The sequence below is a fragment of the Drosophila melanogaster genome, chromosome X (assembly GCF_000001215.4).
Source record: "Drosophila melanogaster chromosome X".
Taxonomy (NCBI): Eukaryota; Metazoa; Arthropoda; class Insecta; order Diptera; family Drosophilidae; genus Drosophila; species Drosophila melanogaster.
Genome location: NC_004354.4, coordinates 8592031 through 8612482, shown reverse-complemented (window position 1 = coordinate 8612482; position 20452 = coordinate 8592031). Strand labels below are relative to the sequence as shown.

Genomic DNA, 20452 nt, shown 5'->3' with positions numbered 1-20452 from the left:
CTGTGAGACCATTTTTGAACATGTAATGGAAAAAAGAAACATAAAAATAATCAATTTTTTGCGTAGATTTTTAACACAATTTTTTACAATAAAATATGCAGTATTTTTGCTATATCATAAAAAGTAATCGACCAAATATGGAATGGCATACCTCGCTGAATTCGTTACAAAATTTCCCATCGAACTGCATTCAAGCCTAAAAATATTTAATTTTGTCAATTTTTTGCAATTTTTTATGATGGTACCCCTTACAAAAAATGCGAAAAATTGACAAATTTTTAATTTCCGAAAATCAGAAAAAATTTGATTTGGCTGGTTAGTTTGGTTAATAAGCTGCAAAAAACTGTAATTATTTTAGCTGTGAGACCATTTTTGGGCATGTAATGGAAAAAACCATAAAAAAATAATCAATTTTTAGCGTAGATTTTTAACACAATTTTTTACAATAAAATATGCAGTATTTTTGCTATATCATAAAAAGTAATCGGCCAAATATGAAATGGCATACCTCGCTGAATTCGTTACAAAATTTCCCATCGAACTGCATTCAAGCCTAAAAATATTTAATTTTGTCAATTTTTTGCAAATTTTTATGATGGTACCCCTTACAAAAAATGCGAAAAATTGACAAATTTTTAATTTCCGAAAATCAGAAAAAATTTGATTTGGCTGGTTAGTTTAGTTAATAAGCCGCACAAAACTGTAATTATTTTAGCTGTGAGACCATTTTTGGGCATGTAATGGAAAAAACCATAAAAAAATAATCCATTTTTAGCGTAGATTTTTTGATTTTTTTTGCAAATTTTTAGCTATTTTAGATTAGGCTTAGAAAGTCTGTAGAAGGCGCAGTTCTTCTGTCGCTGAAAGCCTTTTCCCTCTCTTTCACAGCAGCTCTCCATCTCTCTCTAAAAATCTGCTGTGTTGTTGCTTTTTGTGTGGATGTAAACACGGGGCTGGCCGAACAATAACTGTTGACAGCTCGTAAATTAATAATTTTGCACAGGCCCACGGCGGGGAGGGGGGGGAGGAGCGGCAGCGAAAAGGGAGTAGGAAAATGGTGAGGGAAACTGGGAATGGAAATGGTAATGAAAATCCGGGGCAGGGGTGCAAATTAGCCGCGTTTCCGCCTCGATCCAACGATCCAACACGACAACAATGATGACAAATAGCAGCGGCAGCAACAAATAAATAGAAAAATCTCCGTGCCCCTGAGCCCTTCTGACACTTCCTGACTTCCTGTGGCCTTTTGCCATATCCCAAATGTGTTCCACATTTCTGTAGATACATATGTATGTACATATATACATATATGCACATACATATATGTACATATGTCTGCTCGACCCAAGCATTCCATGGTATCGCACATTGAACGCTCGAACGTTCGCCTTTGTTGCCACATTTTCACTCTCCAAACAAATTTCAAATCGAAATCAAAACAACAATTTCGATATGCCCATCACTTCGTCGTTTTTTCCTTGGCAGGAGTTTGTTTTGAAAGTAGCCGACAATGGTGCAAAAATAATAATAATAAAAAAAAAAGGGCATCGGAACTCTGGCTCAATTATCCTTACTCCAATTGTTCAATTGCCAAATTGTTCGATTGCCAATTTTCGAAATCTGTGAATTGTGCGAGTCGATCTTTAATGAAGTAGCCGCAGTGGGCGGTATCCTTTATCCTTTTCGGATTCCCTCAGTGCAGCATGTTGATCAGAAATCTCACGAAAAATCATTTGATCATTAGGGAATCTTTAGAATAAATGGATCGGCAATAGGTTATGGTCTTATTTATTCACTTTAGTTGCAGTAGAACCAAGTAGTGATACACAGCTTAGATGGAGAAAGTACACACCGATCTTTCGACTTTGGCTCCCAAGGCAAAGCAACCGAAATGGAAAACTGCCCACCGAATGGCGATGACTGGCAGCTTTCCTCAATTTGTGCGGATGACTGGACTGGGAGTCATGGTCAGAGATTGTGGACAGCCAGATTGGAAGCCCCGAGAATGACAGATGATTTGTACGATTGCGATCGTAATTTCAAGCTAATTTGCTGCAATGAAGCTTACAGAATTCAAAATCAAAAATGAAAATAATACTTATCAAGAAAAGAAATATAGAAAAAACAGCAAAGTAAGTATAACTGAAATGAAATGAATGAACTTGGCTTAATTTCCTGTGCAGTGGAAACGGAATTCAATCTGACAGCTATTTATGGACGCCGATCGACAGGTTCGATCACAAAAGATTCGAAATGGAATCGAATGAATGGAAGGAGGAATGGAAAATCGTGGGCAGCCAGGGGAAAAGTGAAAAGTGTGGGAAATACGTGTTCTTGGAAATCAAAGTCCGGAAAATATCCGAAATACCCGGCGTAAACAAAAGTCCCATTGTTAACCAAGGAAGTTGCAGTTGCCCAAGGCAAGTGTGTCAATCCGACTGTCCCTTTCTTCGGCAATATTCGCCTCTCTGTCGCACTATCCATTCAGTTTGATCCACCTGGCTATTTTATATATAATAGTTATAGTATATATTATCGCTTATTTTGCTTCAAAAACATATGTTTAGTAGTACATGTAATTAATATTATATAGTAAGACTAGCACGATTCCATTTTGCACAACGATCCATCCAGAATTTTAGCTCAGATTTGACAGCATTACCTGTCGCGTTCCCAGGCGGACGTTGCTACCTGATCGCCCCGCCCCCTTTTATGCCCTTTTTCGACCACCGCCCCCGCCCATGGACCGCTGTCAATGTCTTTCCTTTCGGACTGCTACAATTTTAATGCGTGTCCGCTGCGTCAAACGGCATAATAAAGCAGAGGCGGCGGATGAGAATGCGGACGAGGATGCGTATGAAGGAGGTGGGGTCCATCGGCAGTGGCTAGAGAATGGAAAACTAAATGCATGCATGCGTGCGTCTTTTATATTGAAATAAAATAGCATAAAAATGGGCAACTAATGAATTTTCACAGCAATTCCTGCGGGAATCGACCTTCGGTCCACTTCACTTCTGTTCCGTTTCGATATACACAGCGCATAAATATGTGTAACATTTTGAAACAAATATAAATAAATTATTACCCTTAAATTACAGAACAACCTAACATTTAAAATCTAATTTTAGGTGTGCAATGGTAACTGGAATTAAAAATTGAAAATATATTTATTAAATAGTTTCCAGTGTACTCTATGCTACCACTCAAAGAAGCCACAAATATACAGAGAAAGAAAATGCGGCGGAGAGTGGGCGCTCGAGAGGTGGTATTCACGTTAATCGCCAAAACCCGAACCCCATTCAAGGAAACAAAAAGAGACATAGTCCAATCCCACCCAGAAAGCAGCCACTAGGCAAACAAAAGGAAACTCAAACCGCAACACTCGACCGCCCACCGCCCACCACCCCATGTCCACCACCCCCTGGCGAAGGCTATTCAAGCAAATGTTGTATGAATGTAATTCAATACTTTTTCAATCTTGTTGCCGTTGCCGGTTACTTTTTCCGCGATGCACTGAGAACAACTGAAGGTAAGTTCTGCAATAGCAAATCTTTAGTACTCAATTCGATAGGAATACATTCTTGTTATAAACTACGAACTTTAATAATAGCAATTTCTCTCAGTGTTTCAAAATGTAAGAACAATGAGGGGGAAAATGTTGCTGGCGAAGTTAGAACAAATTGGAAACACATTTTACCCTCCTGCTTGCTTAAATACAATAAAAACTCAAAGCGAATTTGTTAACTATTTATGGTTCAAATTTACTAGCAGCAGTGTTGTTTTGACTTTAATAATATTATATGAAAATGATGAACGAATTTTCCGACATTTTACAACGCGCTTTCCCATTATTTTCCAGACTCTGACAGTCGTGTCACTTATGCAAGCGTCACGCCAACAGGTCTCTAATTTCAACTCGCTTGTCTGCGCTTTCTTTCTCAACCCCTTCAAAAAGTGCACTTTGTTTTGGTACACTCAAAAAAAAACAGATAGTTAACTAACAAAATAAACAAGTTTTGCTCTAATACATCCTTTTTGGTAAAAAGAGTCCTTTTTGTAAATGGCAAATAAAAGTGCGTACCAAAAGTGGCCAAGTTGGGAAATATAAAAAACGCTGCTCCTCCTGCTCCTCCTCCTCCTCCTCCTCCTCCTCCCCCTCCTCCTCCTCCTCCTCCTCCTCTTCCGTCTCCTCATCCTCCTCCTCCTCCTCCTCCTCCTCATCCTTATTTCGTAACCCAAAACCGTTTTCGAATCAAAGCCTCTGTCTGTTTTGGCAAAATGTTCAAAGTGTTTGGCCTCTTTTCGCGTCATCAAAAGGGAAAATGGGACGACTGATGCCTGATGGCCACGCCCCGCGACATCCCCTGCCATTTCACCACGCCATTCACCACCACCACCACCCGCCCGAATGGTGGGTGAGGCGGCGGAGGGGGCCGCTAATAGATTTTCTATTACCAGGGGAAGGCAAGGACGCTACAGGATACTGGTTACCGGGTACCGGGTACTGGGTACTCGGTATACCGCACCCGTTCACACGCATGACCGAATTCCCATTTTACGCCCCGTCTCTTCCGGGGCCATCGGTCGTGGGCCAAAAGTCCCAGCGGAATCGATGCGGCATTATTATTATTATCATTATTAAAGGAGTCGATATGTGGCGATGGCAAATCCCGGCCAATGCGTATAATATGCCACATGTCCAACCCACTACATCTGAACCCTCCCCCACCCCTCTGATTTTGTTGTATATATGTACATACATATATATTTAATTTTTCCAAAGAAGCCACAAGCGGCGACCGCAATTTGTATCTCATGTGAATTGGATTGCACATGTCAGTATTAGTCATCAAGATTTGCACTTTAGGGCCGTTGCAAGTGTTTTGTTTAAAAAAAAAATAATACTAATAGTTAGTACCCACAAATCACTTAAATATGTATCAATTCTATCTGATTATTATCTCACACCAGATTAATCAAATCATTACTTTTCTTTTGAGTTTACAAGCTAGGAGTACTTCATGGGATAATAAATCCAATGCATCGAAGTGCAATTGCAATCAGAATTATGCGCATGCACACAGTATATATGTATGTATAATCACAGAGTAGTTGGCGCCCCCAAATCCATCACCTCCTCCTCCTCTCTCCCCCCCCCCCCCCCCTTTGAGCTGTGTGTACGTGTTGGCCTATTGAAACAAATTGTAATTAAATGAAATGTATTCCAGGCCGCTGCGACGCAGGCTGCAGCCGGAGGCAGGATCTCTCATTCTCCCTCGGTTTGGGTCACCATGTCAACCAGGTCGCCAGGTGGAAAGGGGTCAACAGTGGCTATGACTGTGGCCGCAAGCATTTTTCCACTTATCCGGGATTAGCAAAAATGCCACATTAAACTAAGTAAACAATTATCGACAGTGGGGCGATATTTGTTAGCTGCATCAAAAGGTAACAATAACTACGTACCCAATCAACCTGATAGCTTGCAGAAATGGAATAAACTTGGGAAGACGACAGTATTTAATTGTATTTAATTATTCACAAAAAGCTCGCCCAGGGTGCACAACAATTAGCATTGTGTACTTTCGCTTGCATGAGTAGTTTTCAATGTCTATTTCAATTTTATTGCTCACTGTTCTGGAAAAGAAATTAATAACAAAACATTAAGAAAACGGCATTGACTCTAATTTGATATTCTTGTAAACAATATAAACTATTAAAAGAAATAAATCTTACAAATCTTACAAAGACATTTTTAAGTTTCTCCACTTCGCTATTTATGTTTTAAAGTCTCCACAATTAAGCTAAGCCAATAAAAAGGACACAAGGATATTCCTCTTTCTTATCTAAGTTCCCCACCTCCTCCGATCACAGTTTAATTCTCCAATTTGCCATAGTTTAATTCTCCAATTTGCCATAGTTTGACTCTTCACTTTGCCATATTAAAGACTTCTACCAAGACTAAAGTCTCCACTGAAACAATCAAAGGATTAGTGGGTAAAATTATCCACGGGAATAATCTACTACCACTAATCCTTTGATTATGGAGACTTTAGCCGTATGCAGGATCACTCTTATCATAGTTTTCCACCACTCGATCGCTTGCCAACACTGATGCACATTATATCGATCTATCGAGCGCGCGATCGGATCTATTGGCGGCAAAGCGCAACCGCAACTGCCATCGCTAGTGTGTTTTCACCGCCTTTTTTATTAAGCGAATAACAAGTGAAGATTTGCTGGGGGAAAACAGGAGCCGCAGGAAACAGGAAACAGGCAGACAGAGAGTACAGCAGAATGCACGCTGGCGTTGTTAAGACGCCGCTCAGCGGCAGGAAAAAAGATGCGGCTGTGCCGGCCAAATCAGCGGAAAAGACGGCCAGCGGTGGCAAGAAGTTCGTGCAGACGCGTTTGCCCTTTAAGTTATTAACGCCAGGCGGTGGGGCGGTGCCCACATCCTCCTCCTCCTCATCGTCCCCCGCCACTATCGGCTCTGGCCCCGTCACTGTAATCCTGGATGAGGACGATCCCGCTCCGCGCAAGCGAAAACTTTCGTACGACGATGAGTCGCCATCGGAGGGCACTGGCTGCTCTACGGGGCAACTGCGACGTTCGACCAGCAAGGAGAATCTGGATCTGGCCAGTTCCATAGCCACTAAAAAGGTCAAGACCACGGATTCGGTAGTGGAAGATGTCATAGAACTGGATGAGGACGAGGCCGACAAGGAGATAGAGGACCAGGATCAGTTGGTAGAGGCCAAGTCCTCCAAGGAGGTCAAGTTGAAGCCCAAGAAGTCGGAGGGCAAGAAAGGCTCGCCGGCACCCATACAAATCAAGCTGCCATTGGTCAACAAACGATCAAAGCGCAGAAAATCCCTGAAGAAATCTGAGGAACCGCTGGAGACTTCGACCGCGGATGTTGCCAAGGGGGACAGCGAGTCCAGCGATGACATAGAGATTATCGCCGAAGAACTGAACCCCCAGAAGAGGCAAAAAGTACAAACGCCGCGTGAGAAATCCCCAGAAAACAGCTCTACAAGCGGCAAGCACACGGAGGAGGTCATGCAGAAGAATGGAAAGGACTCAAAGAAGCAGGAGGAGTCCATGAAGGCGGTCAAGGAGTCGAAGAAGGAAGAGCCAAAGACCGCAGAACAAAATAAAAAGAACGATCAGGCCACAATAGATCTCTTTATGGGAAAGAAAATGGAAACTAATAAGAAGGATAAACCGGAGGTCAAGACCACAGCTAAAGACAACAAGAAAGATCCACTGATTGCAGAGGATTCCAAACCAAAAGAAGTCCCTAAGAAGGAAACAAGCAAAACCGGAGGAAAAGGCAAGAAGGAGGGAGCAAAACCAGCTGAAAAGAGTAAGAAAGAAGAGAAGGAAGACAGCACAACAAAGTCAAAGAAAGAGAAAGCAGACTCACCTGCAAATAATCAAAAAGAACAACAAATTGGAGTCAAGAAAAAGACTTCTGAACCAGAAGATGCATCGAACTCACACAAATCGGTGACGGCCAAAAAGGATTCCAAGAAAGACGAGGCATCTACTCAAGTTAAGTCGGACAACGAATCTCCGGAAGCAGCAGAAATCTCGATGATCCTCTCGACCAGCGAGGCCAACAGTTCCAGCAGCGAGCACGAGATGGATGCGGATACGGACACCGCGGCCACCGACAGACCCTCCGCCCAAAAGGAGACTCGCCTGAACAGGAAGAGTCTGCCGGAAGTAACCGGCGCCCCGAAGGGTCTTACGCCCAAACAGCAACGACTCATGGAGCAAAGGAAAAAGGCTCGCGAGGAGAAGGAACAAAAGCTGGCGGAGGAGCGTCGCCTCAAGCAACAGGATAAGGAGCACCGCGAGCAGCAAAAGAAACAGGAGCGCGACGAAAAGGAACAGCAGCGGAAGCTGGAGAGGGATCAGAAGGAGCAGCAGAGGAAGATGGAAAAGGAGGAGAAGGAGCGCAAGCGACAGGCGGAGGTGGACTCCAAGAACGAGGAGAAGCGCAAGCGCAACGAGGCCAAGGAGGAGGTGCAACGCAAAAAGGACGAGGAGCGTCGCAAGAAGGAGCAGGAGCGTGAGGAGGCCGAGCAAAAGAAGAAGCGCGCCGCCGAGTCCTTCTCCAAGTTCTTCGTGCCCAAGCAGCCCAAGTGCGGCAGCGGATCCAACAACACATCCTACCTGGAGCACGAGCAAAGCAGCTGCGACAGCTCCAAGGCCAGCAGCCAAACGCTGGCCTTTCGACCATTTCAGATCAAGGACGACATGCTGCTAGCACCGATCGTGCGCAACTCGCTCGGCCAGGAGCAGCGCTCCCAGCTAGATGGACTTTTTCGACACCGGGACGAGGAAGCTGACGACGAGGAGGAAGAGGAGGAGCAGGACATCGTCAGACGAAAGCCGCCGAATCGGGCTAATCTCTATCTTAGTGAGTTGAGCAGCGGACGGCGCAAGCCGCTCAAGATGCAGCGCGATGTGAAGCTCCAAAGACGCACCAAGGACGAGGAGGATGATGACGATGTTCAAGTGATAGGTAGGATATGGCTGCAAGATATTAAAGAAGCATTTGTTCTTCACCAATCATCTGCATCTACAGATTACCTTTCACCGGCGGGTCTGCCCATCGAGGTGGAGCAGCCCAAGCAGCTGACCCGAATGAAGGCCAAGTATCTGCATTTCGCCGACAACCGGAGGCCACCGTACTACGGCACCTGGCGTAAAAAGAGCAGCAGCATCTCCGCCCGACGCCCGCTGGCACAGGATAAGGTATGGATCACTTCTTCTGGCTTAAATATCATAACACAAATATCAATAATCATATAACGCAGGTGCTCTTCGACTACGAAGTGGACTCCGATTGCGAGTGGGAGGAGGAGGAGCCGGGGGAATCGTTGAGCGCTAGCGAGGACGAGAAAGAGAAGGAGTCCGAGGAGGAATCGGAAGAGGAGTACAACGAGTGGTACGTGCCGCACGGACATCTCAGCGACGAGGAACTGCAAAACGACGGCGACGGAATGGAAGACGGCCACACGCGGGAGGCGCAGAAGGCCAAACTCCAGGTGCTGCAGCAGGAGTTCGCTCAGGAAATGAAGAAGCAGACGAAAAAGATCAAGGCGCGCCTGTTGGGTCCCGTTTGGCTGGACGAGAACGGCAACAAGTCCGAGCTATTCCCAGCTATCTTTGCCCACACCATCGACATGTACGCCTGTTGGCAGGTGGAGCCACTCAGCCTAGAGCCTCCGCCAGAACCGGAGCGTCAGGATCAGACGCCAGAGCAGCCGGTGCCGCTGCAGCTGGACGATCGTCTCATGCAGCAGCTGGTGCGCCTTACCCACGGCAATCGGAACTCGAAGACGTTCCTGATCAACGAATATTTAGAGTACCTGAAAACCCAAGCGACCGCCGAGGCCAATCAAACAACGCTGCCCTCAAAGGCTGTGCTGCGCGAGAAATTCGACGAGCTTGCCAGCTGGAAGACCGTGGAGCTGAGCACACCCGAAGCCGCTGCCGCCAGTGCCAACAGCGCCAAAAAGGGCAGGAAACCGAAGAAGCGCCTCTGCTGGGTGGTCGCCAGCGATATGCTGGAAAAGTTCCAGCTGCCGGATCTCCAGTTGCAGAATCAATGGAACTACACGTTGACGCCCAAGGTTAGCGACGGACCAGATGCAGCGCAGCAAGAGCAAAGTCCACCAGCGGATGCGGTACCAGCCGCCTCGCCCGCTTCCAACCAGACCACAAACTCGGCACCCACAACGCCCATCAGTGGACAGACGCAGGCGGGTCAGGGCGTCAAGAAGCGGGCCACCCTGATCATGTCCGTGCCCAGGGATCAGCCGATTCCCTCGGCCACCAAGAACAAGCTGATTAGCCAGTTTCTGCAACGCCAGAGCGATGCCAGCAAACCCAAGGAGAAGATGCAGGAGAAGCCACCGCCCATTGTCTTCGATGATGTGGTGATGCTCTCGGATTAAGACTAGGATTAAGCTAGATCCCCTAAGGATCTTCCGCTTCCTGCTAAGCGAGTATTTTAAGAATACACATTTTTTTTGTCGCTAGTTTCACTCGTAAGTTGATTTAATTTTAAATGTTCCGATGTACGTTCGACTTGTATGTCCTTCTCAGCCAACCCATCCCCACCAGGGTCACCCCTGCCCCAACCAGCATCCCACCCACTCGATCGCAAAGTTTTTAAGAAGTTGAGCAACAGAAGCTCGCAGGATTGCAATTTTCATTGAGCCAACTAAACATATATAGTATATATGCAATAATACACTACCTACCTGATGATGATCTTTCATTTGATGGCGATTTTGGGTTCGCATTGGAAATATATAGACACAATACATAAATCTATAGCTACATTTTTCATTTCAGTCCCAAATTATTGGGGGTTTCTTGGTGGAAATCAGTGGAAACAGCGCTTGAAGTTATTTTTAAAACTTGTTTGTTTATTCTTTTTGCCATTTTTGTTACGATTTACGTTTCAATTAAATGAATTATTTAATATACATTTAGTTAAGATTCCCGACAAAAAAAATTAGAAGTGTGTGTTTGGGGATGTGTTGTCTTTAAAAACGTGGACGTGAACGTGTGTCGTACCATTAGATCTGCAAGAGTTAGAGTCCCATCTACATTTAAATACGATTATCCGATTATCCATTAATTATTGCTATTGTAATCGTTGTTTAATTGTTATCTGCCGTCGATATTAGTTAACCGCCGCCCCCCGTTTATCCTCCTTCCCACGTTCCCAAAAGTTTGCTATGCTAACTAAAAGAGCCGAGCATTGTGAGGAAATCTCAAGTTAAAAAAAAAGTGCGTTTACACAGGCGATTATTTTTGAAATAACCGGATGGTGGAGAGGATGGAGCCGCGCAGGAGAAGAGGCTGGGGGTTCCGCTAACAATGCTGATTTACAGGATCGCACATATAGCTTTGTATGTACACGAATATGTATCGTTATATTATATATAATAAGGCAAATCTGACGAGGGGCAATCAAAAGTGTGGCTTCCTTTCGTGTTTTTATGGATAGTGGTAAGTGCAGTGCGTTTCGGCCGTGTAAGGCCTCGTTGTTCGGTGAACCGTAGTGCAAAATGTAGCGTCATCAGAAAAGGCAGTCGTTAGACTAGGTGAGTTGGTCGTAAGTACAAAATATTAGGAGGGGCGTTAAACTAATCCATTGCTGCTATTACACCTATGAAACGCACTGCCTGAACGCATTCATGTATTGTCACAGAAACCAGTCATTCGTGTGTGTGTGTGTATATTTTTGATTAGTTTTAAACAGCGAAAAATCGTTAAGTACTTAAATGTTAAGATCAAGTCATTTACAAAATCATTTGCATGTTTTCACAATGCAACACATGTCAAGTTGGGGCTTTCACTTAGGAAAGTTCGTTTAAGAATTTAAATATTCTGGCTTGTGTACAAGTACAAGTAAATTGAGGACAATTCTAAAGAAGTTTGCCCAGAAGGCTTCCTCGCTTGGGAAAAAACTATTAGTTTGAAAACCTAAGAACACTTCGAATCAAGTATTTTTTTTTTTTCGTTTAAAACAATTACATTTTTATAGCCTACTAGGAATAGTTCCAAAATACCGTCCTTTTCTTTTCCGTAACGTAAATAAGAGCTCTGATATCTAAGTAAAATTAATTCATACTTGTCCCATCTATAAAATCGACCCAGCCTAAGGTGTGTGATAAGCGTTTCGTTGTCGTCAAACTCTCCCTTCGTTTCCATTTTGTTATCAAGTTATTTGGTCGTCTTGTCTTTTAGGCTTCGGCTGCTCCACTCATGTGTCCACTTCGGCATCGCTTGAAGCTGCTCCTGCCTCCAGCTGGGAGCCACTGCGTCAGGGCAGCAGAAGCGGGCGGAAGTAAGCACGACAGAAGATCGTCGATGCCGAGGGCGGCAGATCCTGATTGCGATAGTACATGTTGCACTCCCGCTCCGTCAGCTTGTCGAACACGGCTGCATACTCGCGATGGAATGTGGCCAGGTCCACGTTGGACCTACCGATGGCGGTCAGGGCCAGGAAGAGTATGTCGCGATAGAACGAGTGCGATCGCTCCACGCCGTTGCTCTTCAGCTTGTGTCGCTCATTGGCCAAGCGCTTGAGAGGAGTGGCGAAGTCATTGCACCGGATGGCCGAAATGATTTGCTGAATGACACTGGGTGACACAGAGACATCATTGGTATAAGCACTAACTACTATCTTGTTTGCATCTACTCACTTCTTGTTGAGCTGCGCCTGATCGGTGAGCAGCGCCTTGATGAGCGGACTCGTCGGCTGGGTCTCCCTGTACAGCAAGTACATGGGTGGACCACTGGCCTCCGTATGCAGGCTCAGATTGTCCCACAGGCACTGGATGTGCACCGTCTTCACCTTGCTCAGCGGATCGATGTGCTCCTTGTCGCTCTAACCAGTTGAGAAATCAAACAATGGTAATCAATGGTACATCATCATAAGGAGCCACATTGAATGACTTACCGGCACGGGCAGACAGAGCTCGGGCAGGTGCGTCTTGCTCTCGATGCGCTCCATCAGCCAGAGCAAGTTCCAATAGATGATCGGGTGCTCATCGACAAATTCCGGTTTTATCAGCGCAATGTCGCCCTCCTGCGTGAGTATGTTCTCCAGCTCCTTGCGCAGCACCAGCGGATTTAGATACGGCACGGTCAGGCTGGTCTTGTGGCTATTGCCGTTGGCTATTTGCTCCTTGCCGTCCTGCAGCGGATCCGACTGTTCCGACTCCTCCACCTGCCGTTCGATCTGTACGCTGAGGAAAGGCACCGTGAGCTTGTTGCAGGCATGGCAGGTGGTGTTCAGGTTAGAGTCCTCCGCCGTCCAGCCGCTCATGATCTCCTCGTCGTAGACGAGCACCGAGCAATTGTGGCACTGCGAGCAGGTCGTCAGCTGGATCAGCACATCGCAGTCACGATCCGCGGCGTTCTGTGGATTTAAAAGTGCAAAAGTGGTTGAGGATACAATCACATTCCAGGCTATCAGTACTAACCTCGCTTGTTAGACTATAGAGGTTGTCGGGCACAGCGGGAAAGGCGTGCATGTGAAGGGCGCCGGTGGAGCTGTTCTCGCCGAGCGGCACGAGGTTATTGTAGCTGGATTTACGCGACTCGCTGAGCCTGCCCCATGGATCCAGGTCGCTTGAGACGCGACGCAGCTTGCCCTCCTCGTGGACGGCGGCATCGTGCTCCTCCTGCTCCGCATTGCCGTGCTGCGAATGATGATGATGGTGGTGGTGCGGATGATGGTGACCATGATGCAGGCCATGCGGATGGTGTCCATTGTTCGTTTTCGTCGGCGTTGAATTGGCCGATATCACGCCTTTGATCTCGTCGAACTTTTTGGTCAGCGAATTGGCCGCCGATTTGATGCTGCTCAGACTGCCCTGGATCAACTCGTTCGACTTCTTGCCCGTCAAGCTGGGACTGGATGGTACAAAAGTCGAGAATTAATTGGGTTGATTGGGCTTAAAGGCTAAACAATAATGAATTATCATATTTCTATGTACAACGAAACGAGAATGAGTTAATGTCATTAGCAGCTGATTTCTCTGGTTTTATCTTAGCAATAACTGGTTAATATTATTCTTAAGTCTTACGGTAGTTTTAGGAAATCCCTAAAGTTAATCCAAAAGTTATATACATATATGAGATCGGGGAAATCAGCTGCTGGTGGTGCTGTTATATATCGCATGGTGGTGCGGTGCTTGTGAATGGCCGTTAGTTAGTTAGTTTGTTCGATTTAATCGAGTTAGTGTGAATGCTTTGCGTGGCTTTAGTCAAACCTTGAATTGCCCGCCACCAACGAAGTTTTTTTTAAGGAGATTATAAACCATAACCATAACTGTAACGGTAACCGTACCCAGAACACAAAACGAAAACAAGAGGTTAAGACTCTGTTGTGTGTGTGGGTGTGTGTGTTTTGTTGTGCCGCTGTGTGTTAATTGCCGCTGTCCACTTGTACATTGCAAATTATTAGTATTGTCATGTTTTACAAAACATAAAACAAATTTAAGTACAATATAGTATTTAGAAATTAAGAAGACAAGACATAGGAACATCTCTGAAAAACTGAAACATATAACATAAACTTAAGATTTACATTTGAACACAAGGAACAGATCAAAGTGGGAAATGAGATTATCTTAACTTATCTTTCAAATAAAAAAAAAACCTCCATCACCGAGAGAGCACAATTTGAATTCCAGGTGAAATAGCGTGGAAAGCAACACAACACACAAGTGGGTGTAGTTTTCGGGTGTTTGTTTGTCAAGTTGTTCTCTAAGAAAGGTCTCCACTTACCTTATGCTCGATATATTTTCTATAATATTGGCGGGCAATTTCAAGTCTTTCTTAAGGGACAATCGTGCGGGTGAATAACGTCTAAGATATAATTATATATATATATATATGTAAATAAATCATAAACGAAATGTGGCACAGAAACTGGTTCGATTCAGAAAGAGGTAGTAGAAATACATGGCTTCTCCAGTTTTCCACACCATTTGATTGAATTGAAAAATTCAGAGCATTATCAAATGGTTTAAGCTTATAACAAGTGATGTGAAAAAGGTGAAAAGCCATGTTAGTTAGGGAAGAAAATTCGAAAAAAAAGGGGAAACTAATCCGCTTGTTTTGGTGATTGGACTGTGGAATGCTTGTGGAATAGTGTGTTCAGATGATTTAAGGGAGATACAGAATGAGGGATCGGAGGAGGAAAGGCTGTGGAACGCCGGAGTTACCCGAACGTGAACTTCAGCGAGGATCCGATGTTGGCCAGGCTGTTGGTCACACCGCTGCTGGCCACCGGCATCGTTTCCGAACGGTGCATACTCTTCCCGATCTGCGTCGACTCGTCGAAAGTGGCGCTCCTCTGGCCCCGGAACAGGATCGGCTTGTCGCTGTATATGCTGCTGTCGATCTGCGACTGTGAGTGCTGCTGCTCCTGCTGCGTCTCCTGCGTGGGCGTGGCACTGGCGGCGGACTCCTCCTCGTTGAGAGCACCCAGTGGATCGTTTTGGGTCACGGGCGTGCGTGGCGAGATTCTAAAATATAAAGTCTTAATTCGATTTCGATAAGCTAAGTAGTATTCCCAAACTCACTTGGTTGGACTCTGCACTCGCTGACGTGCCCGCTGTGCGGCCACATGCTCGTCGACTTCATCTTCGTCCTCCTCGTCCGCCTCGTAGTCTCCTCCACCGGCGTATTCCAGGTCATCGGCGCCCGCTTCCAGTTGCTTTTGCGGCGTGCTCGGCGATCCGGCCGTGTATTCATCTTCGTCCTCATCCTCATCATCGTCATCGCCGCCGCCAATGCTCATGATCTGTTTGCGTGGCTGCTGTTGCTGAAGTGCCTTGGCCAGGATTTCGGTGTCACCGCCATAGGTCGGCGTATTCGGGGCGCTGAGTTCGCCGGGTATGAGCAACCCAGTGTTGTTGACCGCATCGCCCATTGTCTCGTTATTGCCGCCCGTCACCGTCTGCCGCACAATGCTGCCCAACTTGTTCCTGAGCCGATCGAAGGCGGCAAAATCGAGCAGTCCATGGCCACCGCCATCGCCGGAGGAGGAAGCCAAACTGGTGCGCGACTGTCCGTCCACCGTTTCCAGGGTGCTGAGGTTCTGGTCCTGGGACGCACTGAGCGACTTGTTCACCTTGGAGGCGGCCCTTTGTTTGCCAGCCTTGCGGAACTGCGCCGCTCCCAACACCACGTTCTTAATGCGATTCCAGCGGATCTGGCTGATCGTGGTACTGTCCTGGGGCCACTGCGACTCAAGGACGCAGCGGTTGTAGAAGCCATAGGTGAGCGCATTGGCCTGCACGCCAGAGCGTTTCATCAGGTAGTGCAGACGGACGGCCAGCACAGGCAGATTGTGAATACCGCATAGCTGCATCATGATCCTGTAGCAGAACTCGTCACAGGTGATCTTTAGACGACTGGCTCGCACGAGGACATCGTAGGCGGCGCGCAGTATCTCTGGCTCCTTGCCGGCGTGCCGCGGATCCAAGACCATGGATGGCAGGATGAGGAAGTACAGCGAGTAACAGGTGGCCAACAAGTATTTGGACCACGCCTCCGGATGCTGCTGACAACGGCTGGCCATCTTCTGGGACAGCTTAATCTCGTGTTTGGTTCGCCGGGCAATGGGTGATCCTGGCGAGAGGGAAGCGTTCAGCTGCAGCTGCAGAAATTTCGATAAAGCCGTCTTCTTCGTGCTCTGCAACAGTTCCGGTTGCAGCGTAAAGTTCTCGTAGTTGTAGGCTAATCCTCCTCCTCCGCCGCCAGGCTGAGATCCCGCCGGAGTTACGCTGTCCGGCGGAAAGATGTACTTGGTGCGCTCGCTGTTCTGCCCCGTGTCCCAGTCCACCAAATGCAGCTGGGCGGGCGTTTCATCGTAGTTGCCCACCTTCTCCGCACACTCGTCGAAGAAGCTGAGACCATGATCGCCATCGGAGACAAAGGAACGCTCCTCAATGAAACGGATGAACATCTGGGTCTTCATCATCAGCTCGAAGAACTTCTGGTGCGACTGTTCGTGGGCAGTTCAAAGTGTTTTGTCTGACTGACTAAGCAAACAATACTAAAACAGTTTTCTTACCTTATCACGCGATCGCAAAAAAGCCTTCAGCTGGAAGAGGGCACTTGGATCGGTGGCTCCCACCGATGGTGCCTTGGATATGGGCACCAGAAAGTCTCTGTAGCCGCGCAGAATGCTGGCCATGAAGAGCAGAAAGGCCTCCTGGATGCGCTGCTCCAGCACCAGTTCTCGTTTCCGCTTTCGAATATCGCGATCCAAACTGTTTGTGGAGTCATAGCTAATGGGCTTGGCATTCTCCAGTTCGGTGAGCGTCTGGCGAAGTAGGCGGGCTGCCCGTTTCGGCAGCAGCTTGGGTGACAAGTGACGCTGCGACTCACATAGCTGCAAGTATGGTAATAGGTGCGATATTGATTCATTAGGAACACATTTCCAATCGGAAAACTAGGCCCAAACGTACGCTAATGTTGTTGGTGTCCAAATCGATGCAGGTGACATCCGTGGGCGGCTCGTACAAATCGAAGAAGCGCGAGTCCACGCCAATGAGATAAGGCAATGGGGCATGGAGCACCTCCGCCAAGCCCAGCGGACAAAGTGGGATGTACGGACACTGCCACTTGAACGGAAACAGCAGGGAGACAATGGCTTCGGCCACAGCAGTCAACGTGGCAGGTCTGCGGCGCGAATAAATCGATATGTAGGATACGGTAAGGATATTCGGTACATGTGATGCACATACCTGAGTGAGTGGATGAGTATCTTCTGTTCGGTGAGGGCCAGCAGCAGCACATGCAGACAGTTGTCGGTGCCCAGGTTCTGGAGCAGTATGTGGAAACCGGCGCCACTTCGCGGCAGCGGGGAATCTTCCGGCTGTGTGAGCAGTATGCGATCGTTGGACTCGCTGGACAGCTGCAGGTGAATGCTGGGCGCCGGAAACGGTACTTCGTCCAGCAGCTGGGTGATGTAGCGCTCCACGGGAATGGGTATATTAACGTCATACAGAACCATTCGCTATAACGATAAAACCAGATATGGATTAGATTCTATCAAAGTTATGGGGAGTGTAAGCTCACATGAAGGTACTTCAGCCATTTGTCGAAGGTGTCGCCAAAGGGATGATGCGACAGCAGACATATAGCCTTGATCATGTGCAGCGAGTGCTGGGCGCCGAACTCCTCGTCCCAACCGAGCAGCTCCTTCTGCTCAGCCGACAACTTTGACTCACTGAAAGTGTAAATCCTTAGTGTATATAATTTTTGAAATATATTCAATTGCAATTTACTCGTAATCCTCGTAGAAAGTTAACGCCGATCCGTAAACCTTGTAGGTGCCATCGCTCACGGTGAGCACAAAAGTGCTGAACACCGGACTGATGGGTTTCCGCTTCTCCGTGCCGTTGACGTGTGGCCAGGCCTCCAGGGAGGCGCCCATTGGCAGGCAGAAGAGCGGCACGCTCGGGCACAGATTCAGCGGGAAGTCGGTGTGGTCGAAGGTGGGGTAGCGCAGCAGGATCTCCGGCTTGTAGCTGATGTGCTTAGGCCGGTACATGGACTTCTTGTAGCACAGGTAGACGTCGCTGCCAACATAGCCCTTGTTCAGGGTCTTGTAGATTAGGCAAAAGGCGTGCGGAGCCCGCTCACCCTTGCTCTGGACAATGACGCACAGTTCGGTGACCACCAGCTCGTTGCAGGGCATGTCCGCTCGGGCGCGTCGGTACGTGAGGAACGTCTTCGCGGACGAGTTGTTCACATTGGCCACCCTGCCGCCAGGCGTCTCCGCAACGATTTCCGCATCCGACATGATCCGCTCGTGGCCATCGTACAGGACTCCTGCAAGAGTGGAAAAGATTAATATAAAAGTCAAGTTTTATTACTTAGAAATGACGACGCAAGCATTTAATCACCTATAACTGTACATTTTATATTGACTGTGAACGATTTTATTTGATTTAAATAAGCAACAATTTGTTGGCTTTATCACGAGTCGTGTCGAGATTACAATATTTAAATTTACTTTCGTTATCAAGAAATAAAGCCCAGTCTTTCATTTCGATTTCTTAAATCTACCAAAAATAACTTGGAGTTCTTAGAAAAAAAAAAAACACAACCGGCAGAAATGCACCCACCTATGTCCACCAGCGGCGGGCGATCCTTGCCACGCCGGAAGTAGATGTAGCAGTCGGTGGTGCGGACCGATCCGTGATTGAGGTTCGCCTGTAGACCCGTGGGCGTGTGCGAGAGGATCTCGTATCCCTCGGGCACCTCCTCGCCCAGCAGCGGGAAATAGACGCCGATGTCCGTGATCGGTTCGATGGTGGTGGCCGCTCTCAATCTTCCCGAGTCATTGAAGCTGTTCTCCTGCAGCAGCTGCGGATTCTCCGGCATTCCGGCCACCACAAAGTAGTCGGCGATGCGCTTTTCCTCCATGGCGGCGCCGTTTCCTCTGCAAGAGACAGCAAAAGACCCCGAGTGAGTGGTTAATTTCTTGGCATGGCGGGACTGGCAGACCAGATAAGATAAGGTCGACAGGGAACACCAGTTCTACTAGTTGCGGTGGCTCCCAATTTCACATTAATTAATATTTTGTTAAGTAATCATCACCTGGGGCCAAAGTTAATAGTTCTTCTTCCGAGGGTAAGATTCAGATAAGCGGCACGCACAAGTAATCGTGTGATTCCCTTGGTTCGTGCAACGGACATGAGGAAACATATATAAATCTTTATGTTTTTAAGATTTCATGAAAAGAAACATGTTTACTTTGCGGTTTTTCGAACGATGTGAAAATGATGTTATCTCTTGAAAACCAAATGGTAAAAAAGCTGAGAACTGATATCTTTAATATTTCATCACATCCGATCGCATTACCCACAAAGAAGAACCGCAAGATATTATGATTATTTTGTGGGTGACCCACTGGAGTACTGGTTGGTGACACCAAGCGCATGCTTCACTGTATCTTTGCCCGCTGGGCGCAAAATGCTTTTGTTTACATATCATATAATGTCGGCGTCCGATTGGAATTGCATGCATTAACTGATATTCTGATTGGACTTTGTATGCTGGCGACTTTTTTTTTATGCTTCGCGCGGCAGCAGCGACAAAAGCAACAGCAACAACAGCGACAGCAAGAACAAATGGAGCTGGGGAAAACAAGTTCCGCTTGATGATTCAACTTCCTTCACTTCCGCTTTACAGCACAATAGCACCAACGCATTTTGTTTGTGTTGATTGCTGATGCGATGTTTTTGTTTACAGGAGTCCAATTGGCAGGTGTGAGTGGAAGACGTAGGGCACAGGGCGCAGGGGAAGAGGGGCTGGCTGGTTAACTTACTGCACTCCCGTTAGTTGTCCTCCAAGGGGGCGCGGGGACGAAGGGGGCGTGGGCAACCTTCAGTTGCTTTTGCTGTTCGCCTTGGACTGCAATTGTCGCTTTTCCTTCGCTTTTCTTCTTCACACTACGTTAATTTCCACACACCAACACTCACCGCACGCACACACACACACACGCACACACAGTTGGACTACTTGAGAGTTTTCCTTTACATCATTTTCACAGTTTTCCAATTGGACTGCTTAACTGGGCCACTTTGACTAAGACGCGCCAAGTGCGTTGAAATCCACGAATTTAGCTACTTTAAAAGCTACGCAAATACGTGTGGAGTGCAGTGGACAGAAAAGTAAGGAATAATGTTCATTTAACTGGCCTGCCAGCCGTGTGCGCGGCTCGGTGTGACTGGCGGAATGTGCCAATCGCCTGTATGCGCTGCTTGGCGAACTATATAATTAACATGCAATACGAAACACGCGACTATTATTATCGGATTTACTATTATTAATAACTATTTGGCCTTTGCTTCAGGCCATTTTCAGCGTTGCCAGATAAGACTAGCTT

The 20452-nt window shown here is 46.9% G+C and overlaps 2 protein-coding genes across 4 annotated transcripts; one reads left to right on the top strand and one right to left on the bottom strand.

The window, feature by feature from the left end:
• Positions 1 to 6178: 6178 nt before the first annotated feature.
• On the top strand, positions 6179 to 10346 carry Caf1-180 (Chromatin assembly factor 1, p180 subunit). The gene is made up of 3 exons (NM_132267.5): positions 6179 to 8533; positions 8597 to 8766; positions 8829 to 10346. The coding sequence occupies exons 1-3, from the start codon at positions 6295 to 6297 to the stop codon at positions 9969 to 9971; spliced, it is 3552 nt and encodes a 1183-aa protein (NP_572495.1). The 5' UTR covers positions 6179 to 6294; the 3' UTR covers positions 9972 to 10346.
• Positions 10347 to 10446: 100 nt separating this feature from the next.
• Crag (Calmodulin-binding protein related to a Rab3 GDP/GTP exchange protein) lies at positions 10447 to 20452 on the bottom strand. Of its 3 annotated transcripts, none has more exons than NM_001169239.2 (14): positions 19892 to 20452; positions 18687 to 19003; positions 17844 to 18390; positions 17635 to 17785; positions 17301 to 17572; positions 17022 to 17235; positions 16625 to 16945; positions 15129 to 16555; positions 14769 to 15071; positions 14329 to 14409; positions 13020 to 13452; positions 12494 to 12955; positions 12237 to 12421; positions 10447 to 12173 (listed from the first exon to the last, which is right to left on the bottom strand). In NM_001169239.2, the coding sequence occupies exons 2-14, from the start codon at positions 18985 to 18987 to the stop codon at positions 11855 to 11857; spliced, it is 5016 nt and encodes a 1671-aa protein (NP_001162710.2). In that variant the 5' UTR covers positions 18988 to 19003; positions 19892 to 20452; the 3' UTR covers positions 10447 to 11854. The 3 variants fall into 3 exon arrangements, with proteins under 3 accessions (NP_001162710.2, NP_525080.3, NP_727281.2); NM_080341.4 differs by having other exon boundaries at positions 11252 to 12173; NM_167164.4 differs by lacking the exon at positions 14329 to 14409 and having other exon boundaries at positions 11252 to 12173.